Source organism: Ailuropoda melanoleuca, chromosome 9, assembly GCF_002007445.2.
Source record: "Ailuropoda melanoleuca isolate Jingjing chromosome 9, ASM200744v2, whole genome shotgun sequence".
Lineage (NCBI taxonomy): Eukaryota > Metazoa > Chordata > Mammalia > Carnivora > Ursidae > Ailuropoda > Ailuropoda melanoleuca.
In genome coordinates this window covers 426,249-437,051 of record NC_048226.1, presented here as the reverse complement: position 1 = coordinate 437,051, position 10,803 = coordinate 426,249, and the positions used below count along the sequence as shown (strand labels likewise).

Below are 10,803 nucleotides of genomic sequence, written 5' to 3'. Positions count from 1 at the left end.
GCCCGCCAGGACCTGGGACCCAGGGCCCACACGACCGGCCCCGTTTCCCGCAGCTGTTAGCCCCCGGTTGCGAGACCTGGGGTCCAGCCCCCTCTTCGCGACAGGGGACAAACCCAGGAAGCACTCAAGTCCTCGGGCGGCCTCTCCGCCCCGCGGGCACAGCAGGGCTCTCTGCGGGCCCGGTCAGCCGAATACCCCGGAAGCCTGGACTCGGGACTGTTCAGTCCTGTTAACTCGGCATCCCCGAACACACGCCACTCATGGCCTCTCCCCTCCCCCAGTAGAACCGCTCAGTTATGCGGAACCGCTGGTCTGGAGAGCGTATTGCAATCCCGGGGTCCCGGCCCGTCACTGCGTCTGCGAACCCTGACTACCTGAAGACAGTGGCCGGGCAGCTGCCCCAGAGCCGCTCACAAGGGGGCACTGCCGCTGAGGCTGGAGGGACCCCTGGCGCCCAATCCCGCAGCCCTGCCATTCTAGACCTCGTGTGAGCTCAGCGGATGCTCTCAAGGGTCGCCCCAGACTCAGTCTCGCTGGCCGTTACCCTCGGGCTCCACGTGGCGAAGCTTAGGTCACTGCTGCAGACACTATCATCATCCAGCTTGAAAATACCCTAAAACCCCACTTCCCAAGTGGGAGGCCCTAAAAATAGTGGTGACTTCTAGGAGTCAAGTTTGGCCTCCGCCAGCCCCTTCTGCTCCCAGCGCCCCCTCCCCCGGGGACCTCAGCCCCAGTGCCCGCCCCGGGTCCCTCCTGCGCCTGGCTCCCCCCCCAACACGGGCGCCCTGCGGCAATGAAGTCCGGCTGCTGCCCCACGGCGTCTCACGAGCCGGCCAAGGAGAGGGCGCCTGTCGGTTTACAGGGGGCCCTGGGGGGTTTGAGGCAGGTTGTGACACATCAGTGCGTGGACGCGTCCCCGTGGGGAGTCGCAACAAGCATTTTGCAACAAAAAGGAAATTAAAAACCTCAGTATCTAACACAGACCTTTAGCAAAAACCACCAACATTTCAACAGGCTCTGTCTCATTTCATCACACTCCAGAACGGCGTCCCAGGTTCTGAGACAAAGCAGCTTTCTTATGACCTACAGTCCAGAGTCTGAAAGCGGGATGCCCGGGGGGCTCAGTCAGTTGAGCGTCTAGGTTCAGGTCATGATATCTGGGTCCTGGGATGGAGCCCTGAGTCAGGCTCCCTGCTCGGCGGGGAGCCTGCTTCTCCCTCTCTGCTTGTGCTTTCCCTCTCATGCCCGCTCTCTCTCAAATAAATAAAATCTTTAAAAAAAAAAGGCTGAAATCAAGTTTTGGTCTGGACAGCCCCAGATATTTCTCAGCGGAAGGACCTGTGGCTTTCACATGGCTGCACAAGCCTGGAGCGCGTGGACGGGGACAGTGGCTCGCGCTCAGCACCGCGCAGCACAGGACTGTGACCCGCCCCTCCCCCGTGGTTCAGGGCAGCACCACCATCCCCGGTCCAACCAGCATCAGGTCTGTGGGAGCCCCCGTGGGAGCCCCCGGAGAGCGTGGCCAGAGCAGCCGCGAGCCATGGTCAGGGCACATGGAGGACAGTCGCCTGGAACAGGCAACACCATGTGGCTACGGGGGCACGGGGGGACACTCCCCCTGACATGGTACCCGGCCGAAGTCCGGGGTCTTCCCAGGTCCACTTCCCTCCTCCATCTCTGGGGGCACCTCCTAGGCCACCTGGACCCCTGGCCCCTTGTCTTCCCAAGACCCCGGGCACGAGGCCCAGTTCCACTCTGCTCCCGCCCGGCTGCCCCGGCCGAGCCACTTCCACAGCCCCCGACAGGCTGCGTCTCACCTCCCTGCCGCTGCTCCAGCTCCCTGGACCCAGGACACCCTTTCCTAGCTGCGCTCTGCCCAGCCCTGCTCACTCCGCCTTGCCCCTGCACCTGCCCCGTCCCAGGTCTGGGCCTCCCCCACGGCAGCACCCAGCCCGTCAGGCCGTACGTCTCCCCTCAGGCTCTTCTCGTCAGGGCCTGTCCCTCCTCTGTCCGGCTCAGTGCCTGGCGGACGGCCCACCACGCCGGGAGAACTCAGGGAAAGCTCGCTGAACACACACAAACCGGCCTGTGGGACGCGTGTCGAGTGGATCAAGGACAAGCCATCCTCCCTCTTCATTCCCCCTCATCAGTGTCTGCAGCCTCTCCCACTCTTGGCTCGCACGCCGCACCCCTGGGACGGCTGCTCTCTGGGGAGCAGGGACAGCGCGTCTGCCGTCTGCCACACTGGGGACACCCCCCCCCGGGACTCACCTGGCATCGAGGATTGTGCGCGTGAAATAACGGAGGTACTTGAATATGGACATGGAGTCCTGCAGCTTCAGGATCTCCTCCTCCTTGTATTTGAAAAGCGCCAGGGCAAACCGGAAAATGACCTGCGGGGAGCACGGGGACGTCCGTCAGCAGAGAGGCCCTCGGCTCAGGGCTGCCCGGGAGGTGGCCCCCCGTGCCCTCCCGCGGCGGCACACCGAGGGGCCGCTCCGGCCCGCGGTGACCCTCACGTGTCCCCGGTGAGCTGGCCACTCTGCCACCAGTCGTGCGGCGAGCGGACCCACCTTCGGTCCCTCGTAGAGGAAAGAGTCCCATATCTTGAAGAGGATGTCACTGACGACACTGTCCACGAACACCACCAGAAACCAGTTGAACGTGATGAGGGTGTAATCGACACTGTGCTGCTCCAGGTGCGCGTGCAGCCGAGGCAACTTCTCGCTCATGAGGTCTCTGAACACCCGCTGGTCCACCTGCAGGGGGCGGAGGGGAGGAGCGTCGGGTCGCTCGCCCGCCACGGAGCCCTGCACGCCCGGCCTCGCGTACTGCAGGCACGTGCTGAGCGCCCGAAACCCACTCCCGCCTCGAGCGGCCCGGGAAGACAGGCAGCTGCAAAGAGCTGGGGAAGAGTCAGCCTTGCTGCCCGCTCACAACCCAGGGTTCCAGGGGGTGGAAACCGAGTCCTGGGCCCAAGAGGACATGCGGCATCAGCACGTCCGTCCCACAGATGCCGCCTGGGTGTTGAGGCGGCAAAGGCGCGCGGCCTCCAGGGTTCTCGGTGCAGCCCCAGCTCTTACACACGGGATGGCCTGGGGCACATCCCCACAGCCCGCTCTCACAGGGCTGCCGTGGGGGCACCACAAGCCACATGCAAACTACCATCAAACTAGAAGCTCTCGCCCTCCTCGCTGGGTCGGGCACGGCGCTCTGCTGGGCACAAGCGTCCATCCCCAGAAGAGTGAGAAGCCCGTGGGGGAGCCAGATGCCTGGCCTGTGGGGACAGCTGCGGTCAGGGCCCTGGTGAGAGGTGTTGGTAGTGCTCCCGGAGCCCCGGACGGGTGCAAGCCAGGGCCGCCACAGAAGCAGCACCGGTGGCACAGGCCGGAAGCCCAGCCAGGCAGAGGCCACCTCAAATGTTTACGACAGAGAGATTCTGAGCAGGGACGTGGTCACATGGTAAAGGAAGAGCAGAGAAGCCACAAAGCTGATGGTGAGGTGGCCCAGAGGCAAGGGCAGGGAGCCGCTCCCAGGCTGGAGCAGGGAGGTCCCCCAAGCAGGGGGAGCTGCCAGACGAGCTGGCACCATGGAGGAGTCGAGACCGTGGACAGGCAGTGCCCGTGATGGGCGGGGCGGGCCGAGAACTACCGGCACTCCCCTCCTGCCCCCTGCCGGCCTCTTGCCAGGGCGTCCACCGGCCGCTGCAGGGCTGGGAAGGTCAGGCACACGAGCAGGGCTGCCAGCTGGGCAGCGGGCCCAGCCTGGCCCAGGGGAGCTCTGGCCTGGGCCCAAGGGGCTGGTCCAGAGCCAGGACTGCCCACGTGAGGGCTGCCCGCACGGGGACAACCCTGGGCTCTCCCCGCGCGTGTTGCCCGGCCCTGGCTTCAGGCTCCAGGCGCGGTGGGCATGAACTGGGCCCTCACTGGGGAGGGGAGGTGACTGCAGCCCCCACGCTGCCCCTCTGGGTCCAGCACTGCCTCTGGCTACTCCCAGCCAGGCAGTGACCACGGCAGGCCCGGACGCAGCCTGTTCCCACGAGCTGTGTGCCTGTAACAGGTGGCCCCCGCTTGAGGACTCCCCGCCGGCCTGGCCAAACTTCCTCCATCTGAGATCCATCCCACCCACATCTCCTTCCTTTCCCTGGTCTAGGGGTTCCCCCGCCTCCCCGCTCCCACTGCGGTCCTTCGCCAGTGCCTCCCTCAGAAATCTCTAGCTTGTCGACTCCTACCTTGGCCTCAGCTTCTTGGAGAACCTGAGCTCACACACCGGGTTCCCAGACATTCCTGGGCCACGGCTTAGCCGCCCAGGCACGTGGCTGTGTCCAGGGGACAGCTGTGTCTGGGGGACAGCGGAACCCGGGGGGACAGCTGTGTCTGGGGGACGGTGGAGCCTGGGGGGGACAGCTGTGTCTGGGGGACGGCGGAGCCCAGGGGGACAGCTGTGTCTGGGGGACGGTGGAGCCCGGGGAGGACAGTGGAGTCCGGGGATGGGGGGACAGCTGTGTCTTGGGGACAGCAGAGCCCGGGGCGACAGCTGTGTCTGGGGGACGGTGGAGCCCGGGGAGGACAGTGGAGTCTGGGGGGGGGGACAGCTGTGTCTGTGGGATGGCGGAGCCCAGGGGGGACAGCGGAGGCTGGNTGGCGGGGCCCGGGGGGGACAGCGGAGGCTGGGGTGGGGGGGATGGGGAGCCGGGGGGGACAGCTGAGCAGGCACCACGAACAGCAGGGCTGCGGGGCTGGTCCTCCTCTCAGGCGCGTAACCGCCAGCCCGCCCCACCAGCTCCTGCTCAGCCCGGCCGGGGTCCGCGGCGCGCCCTGCCCTGTGTACCCGCCGCGGGGTCAGAGCTGCAGCGCGCGCAGGGACCCCCAGAAAGACTTAGCTCAGTCCCGTCTCAGCTGGAACTCCCACCTCACTGGCGGAGGCGCCGCGTGTCTACACGTACCTGGGACCCCAGCAACGTCTTTGTGTAATAGTCTCGCGGCATGAACACCTCCACTATGGTAACCAGGCACCAGAAAGCATCTTCCTGCTCCAGGTACAGAAGGGCCACCGCCACCAACCTGCAAGCAAACGGCGGCATGGTGAGCACCCGCGAGCCAGGCTGCACAGCCGGTCCGGACAGCAGCGCCCGCCGTGTGCTGTCAGTCCTCGCGGCCACACCTTCTCCAGACCCCAGGAAGCGACAAGTAGGCGTTCGTACGCGAGCGAGTCATTTTCTTTCTTTCCTTTTTTCCCAGTCATCCCCACACCCAGCATGGGACTGGAACTCACAACCCCCGAGATCGAGAGTTGCAGGCTCCCCCGACCGAGCCAGCCGGGTGCCCCGAGGGAGGCATTTTCTCAGGTTCGAGAAGCAACGCTACTATTCCCCCCAACCTCTTCATTCGGTTTTTGTTAAAAGAAGATGAAATTCCTTCCCAATGATCAACCAGCCTCATGAAAGAGGAAAAGAACGCAGTTAATGCAGCTGATCTTTCCACGCACAAGAAACCCAGGCGTGAGCATAAGAGACAAAGAACAAAGACGGTTATGAGCCGCCGCTCTGACGGGCTTTCGGGAGGAACTGTACCCACGGCAGGCACATGGGGGGAAGGAGGCGTGGCTTCCACCGTTCGGGGGCCCGACCACGATGCGGTCACCAATCCAGAGGGGACCTGCCCCGGTATCCCAGGCTCGGCTCCCGGTGGGCAGCCGGGCAGGGTCTGGACACAACATGGCCAGAGAGGAGCCCGTCTCTCGGCCTCTGGAATCCAAGAGCCTCCTCTCAGACACGGAGCTGCGGCGTCTCACGGGAAACCCTCACGTAAAATTACAATGGCCTCATCTCAAACTAAAAGGCTAAATGGAGAGACGTGGGGCAGGTGGGAAGGGGATGCCTCCAGCAGGCCTGACTGTGCCGTCGGCAGGAAGGCGGCCGTGGCAGGGACGAAAGGAGAGAAAGCAAAGCCACGGCGTCCACGGGGGCCGGGACATGGGGCCAAGCGTCCAAAACCAGGACAGCCCCACGGGACGTGGTTTAGATTCGCGGACGTTCCAGACGGTGGGCCCGAGTCACTCAGAAATGGCTAACGCTCGTCTACCGAAGTTCTGGGTTCTCGGGGTGTGCGCGTAAGATATCTGGAAGCAAACAAATTCGGGGAAATGGTGAAAAGGGAGAGGCCCCAAAGGCGGTGCGGTTGCAGGTGGAAAGCTTTCGTTTTCTGGAAGTCTTGCTTTTGTGGGGAAGAACGGATTCCGCGACCAGGTCCCCACCGGAGCCTTCGGGCCTCAGAAGTTTTCAGCTTCTGGAAACGTTTAGACTGAGCAGTCAACGTGAATTGTGGATTTAAGCAAAACAAGACCATGTCGTTCGGCAGCCCCCTATTTACAGGCTCTTTTTTTGGTTTTGTAAATGGGGGCTGTGGAGGGGAAGCCCAAGCCCCTTTCGCTTCCGGGGCTCAGGGGGGCTGCCCCGTCCTGACCCCATGGATGCAGTGTGACCTCCCGGAAGCCTGGTGTGCACATTCCACCTGGAAACCTCCCTTCCCGCAACGCTTTCGATGCAAACAGACGGCCCTTCCTGGAGGTCAGCAGCTGGCACACGAGGATTTCAAAGGCCCCTGAACAGCCAGAATAAACCTCGGCAGTCAGAGCTCAACGCGCGCACTTGGCTTCTGGGGAAATCCCTCAAGAGCGCACCCAGAGTCTTGCTTCTTGGTCCGAACTGCTAACCAGCCTGGTTCCCCCGCTCCCGCACCGACAGAACGCAAGGGACACGTGCCACGCCAGCCTGAGCAGGAGGCGTGTGGGCCGGATACGCGGCATGAAACAGCTTCCCGTGCAGTTCCGTGCAGCACAGACCCCGGGGCCTCCCGTGGCCTCGTCCCCCGGGCCCGGCTCCGAATGAGGAGCCCGGGTCATCACGAAACGTGACAGGCTGTCCGGTGTCCTGTCTGCGGAAGCCTTCCTGACACCTGCAGAAGGACTAGGGTCCAAAAGGGCTCGGTTTCCACCAGCTGAAGAGCCAGGTGGGGCAACCCCGATTCCCAGAGACCCTGTATAAACACACAGTGGCCACCAGTGTCCACTTTGTGCATTAGAAACATAAAATTATATAAAATTAAAATGAAATCAAACTTCTGGTCAAAACCTGAGCGTGACAAGAGTAACAAGAAACCAAAATGAGAAAACTTAGTTGTTTCAGATAACATGTCTGATGGTGGTGGTGTTTTTTAAGATTTTATTTTTAAGTAATCTCTGCACTCAATGTGGGCCTCCAACTCACCACCCCAAGCTCAAGGGTCACCCCTCCTCTGACTGAGGCAGCCAGGCGCCCCACATTTGCTGCTCTTGATACTTTTTGAAAGGATGTCTGTTTCCCTCAATTACTCCAGAACTGGGGACATTGCATAATTAAGCCTGGCGGAAGGCAATGCTGTCCCACAACGCTGGCCTTCCTCGGCTAGCCGGGACGGGAGGGGACGGTCGGGCAGACGGGCGCGCTGGGCCGGGCACCCACCTATTGAGGCCCTGGCAGTAGCCAATGTCCGGGTTCCTCCAGGAGAAGGCGAGCAGGACGTTGCGGAGTTTCTGGACGCCCTCCGAGGTGGGGCAGGAGTAATGTTTGTTGTTGGGAAGGGTCCGCAGCAGGTCCAGCTCGATCTGCTTGGAGGCCGGGTTCTGCTTCTCCAGCGCCTTTTGGAGCAGCGTCTGGAAGTAGCCGGGCTTGGTGCTGTCCTTGAACTTCCTGGTGTGGAGGTCCACACACCATTTCCACACCTTGGAACGGTGCTCGTGCGGGATGCCTGCCCGGATCAGGCTCTTCAGCTCCGGGGAGCACGCCATCTCCCTGTTCATCGTGCTCGCAAAGTAGTTTTCCCACTTGACCCCGGTGGACACCTCTTGGTTCTCCGTGAGGTACAGAGTCTTCAGGTCCAGCGCGCGGACCTTGGCCACCAGCTTCTCCTCCTCGTCGTCCTCTGGGACCGTCCTGAACCCATAGATGTCATACTCACTGTTGAGAAAACAGAAGGGAAAACTGAACGGTGGGATTCCGACAAAAACACCAACCAAACAGAAAGGAGCACGGGCCCACGTATACGTGGCCCTTTGACCTGGGACCAGGCACTGGAACTCGGCGAGGAAAGAAGAAACTTCTCGACGCTCGGGGCGGGACGCATGGTGAGCTCTACGGGAGGGAGTGGAATTAGATCTCTTGATACTAGAATAAAAATCGATTCCAGGGAGAAAAATGCACCTGGTAGACCGGCCACGTGAACGTGCGTTTACACGTCACATGTGTCCATACGTGTAACTCTCATGTTTGGAAAACATCATTTTAAGAGGTAGAAACATGAAGGAGAACGTATCTGTGTAGGTATTAGGTTGAACACGATGTGGGTGAGGGAGGCAGGACCGTGGCCCCAAGGACATCCGGCCGTGGCACCTCACACCTGTGGCCGGCCACACCGTATGGCAGAGGCGCTCAGCGTCACGCTGACATAGCTGAGGGCAGGGAGGTGACCCCAGGCCGTCCAGGGGCCAGCGTACATGCAGGAGCCCTTTGCGGTGGGGGGGGGGCAGGGCTGGGGGTGTGCAGACTGCGGGGCCCACTGTTGCCTGTTGAGGAAGGGAGAAGGGGGCCGAAGCCCAGGGATGGTCTCCAGAAGTGGGGAAAGCCACACCCAACAGCTGGCGTGGAAACACAGCCCTCGCTCTACAACCCCAGGGAACAGCTCGAGTGAGCAGGGACACACCCTGAGCTCCGCAACCACCGGGAAGGAACAGCGTCCGTGACACCCCGAGTACCCAGGGAGGCCTGCCCGACAGCCGGCCTGCACAAGCTGAGACAGTAGCGGGTGCTGTGCGGGGATCTGTGAGGTCGGCCACAGAAGACTAACACATGGCCTTTCGCACCTGCTGCTGAGGGCCTGACCTGAGCGAACCCAGCAGAGCCGGAGAGACGTGTCCCTGCGGGTCGGGGATCCCGCGTCTCATCTACACCCTAGAGGAGCCCGCACACGGATGCGTGGAAGCACGAATCCCGATGTTTGCCATGTCTCATCTGTCACAAGGGAACGTGGAAGGACCCTATGTGTCCACCACGAGGGGAGGGAGTAGAGACACTGTGGTGTGGGCTCCACTTGTGCCTCCGACAGTGGAGGGGCAGCTCGGGAGCCACGTAGATCCATCTGGAAGATTCCAGAAGGAACGCCGGAAAGTTGCAAGCATGGCAGGATTCGTGAATCAGAACGTGTCGTCAGTGAGGAGTTAGAAATACACACTGAAGCTCGTGGAGTGAAAGCACACGGTGTCTGGCATTTGCTCTAAAATATTCCAGAAAAAACCCTGGGGGTGGGGGAGGAGAAGGTGCGCCCGGACTGACAATGATCACAGAAGGGGCACCTGGGGGGGCTGTCAGGACACTCTCCTCCGCAGGCTTGAAATTTTCCATAATAATGAGCTAGAAATACATCAACCCGCAGTTACCGTTCTGCTTACATGCGAGGTTTGGAAACAACACGAACAGAAGAGCCCAGAGGCGCCCGAGGGAGGAAGACAGGTGCCCCCCGCAGCCGGAAGCCCCGCGGACCCTGCGGAGAGTGTGGCATGGAGCCGGCTGCCCAGGCTGCCCCCACTGCTTGAGGGCGACTGTGGACGTGGTGCGTCCCTCCCCGTCCGCGGAGTGAGGCTGAAAACACCCCCCTTGCCGAGCGGTCCACACGTGCTTGGCACAGCTCCTGGCACGCGGGCCTCAGGGAGCGCTCTGTGACAGGGGTGAGGCGCACGTGCCGCGAGCTCAGACACGGCAGGTCTTGCCAGAGCGAGGCTTCCTGCGGCGGCAGGCGCGGTCAGACCCTCCGTGGGCGCCGAGCCACCGCGCTGGGCTAGCCAAGCCTTCTCCCCACGCGGGGCCCCCTCTGCTCTCGAACCACATGTGGGAGCAGCGCGTCTCAGGACGGTACTCCTGCTCCTTGGGGGACTGGCTCCCAGCAGGACCGGAGCTACGGCGGGAACCGCGGGCCCTGACGCGCTCGGAAGCGAAGTCCCGGACTCAACGACCTGGCCTGAGCCCGGCTCTGCCGCGTGCTCGTTACAGAAAGAACGCCAATCATCCGTTCTGGCGACGGACAGTGCTCGTCACGAGTGTGCAATGGGACACACTCACGTTCAGTCCTCCGTGAACGACGACTGCTGTTGAAATGGGGGACATCGGACACGGGTCCACCACCCGCGAGAGTCGCCAGCGCCCGTACCTGACGAGGTGAGGCTTCACGAACGCTTGCTCGGGCTGCTCCGGGCCCTCCACCTGCAGGGCGTCCTCCAGCAGCTGGGCTATGACGTCGCGGGAAGGCCCCCGCCCCTCCGAGCAGACCGGCGTCTTCATCTCTTGCAGCAGGATCAAGTACTTGCTTTCTATCTGGCACAGCTTGGCTTCCAGGCTGGAGTACTAGAGAGAACAGGGAGGTCACCTCCGTCCCGACCAGGAGGCAGGATGGGCAACCCTCGAGTGCCCCCAGCAGCTACGGGGAGGGGCGCCGGGGACCCCACGGAGGACAGGAGACGCGTGTGCGCCTCAGGCTACCTGTCGCCTCGGCAGCAGGCTGCCCCGGGGCACTGGGCTGGAGCACGTGCTGGCGGTGAGAGCTCTGACGCCGGTCCTGCGTCAGTCCCACACTGCTGAAGGCGGCGGCAGGAACCTATGGCGGTCCCTGAGGTCACGCTGTCACCCGGCACATGGGCCGTGAGCAGGCGTGCATGTGGCGCTGACATTTTCCTGGACCCCAGGGCCAGCTCCTGTCTGTTGCCTCATCGGACGCA

At 62.7% G+C, this 10,803-nt stretch overlaps 1 protein-coding gene across 6 annotated transcripts in view; it reads right to left on the bottom strand.

The window, feature by feature from the left end:
* The window catches only part of TBC1D2B (TBC1 domain family member 2B), a 53,864-nt gene that overhangs the window by 4,169 nt on the left and 38,892 nt on the right, over nucleotides 1-10,803 (bottom strand). For all 6 annotated transcript variants that reach the window (XM_019803537.2, XM_019803538.2, XM_011229622.3 and 3 more), the window contains 5 exons: nucleotides 10,239-10,432; nucleotides 7,502-7,996; nucleotides 4,946-5,063; nucleotides 2,574-2,759; nucleotides 2,272-2,393 (listed from right to left, as the gene is read on the bottom strand). In XM_019803537.2, the coding sequence (XP_019659096.2) occupies nucleotides 2,272-2,393; nucleotides 2,574-2,759; nucleotides 4,946-5,063; nucleotides 7,502-7,996; nucleotides 10,239-10,432 (1,115 nt within the window). The remainder of the gene's footprint in view (nucleotides 1-2,271; nucleotides 2,394-2,573; nucleotides 2,760-4,945; nucleotides 5,064-7,501; nucleotides 7,997-10,238; nucleotides 10,433-10,803) is intronic.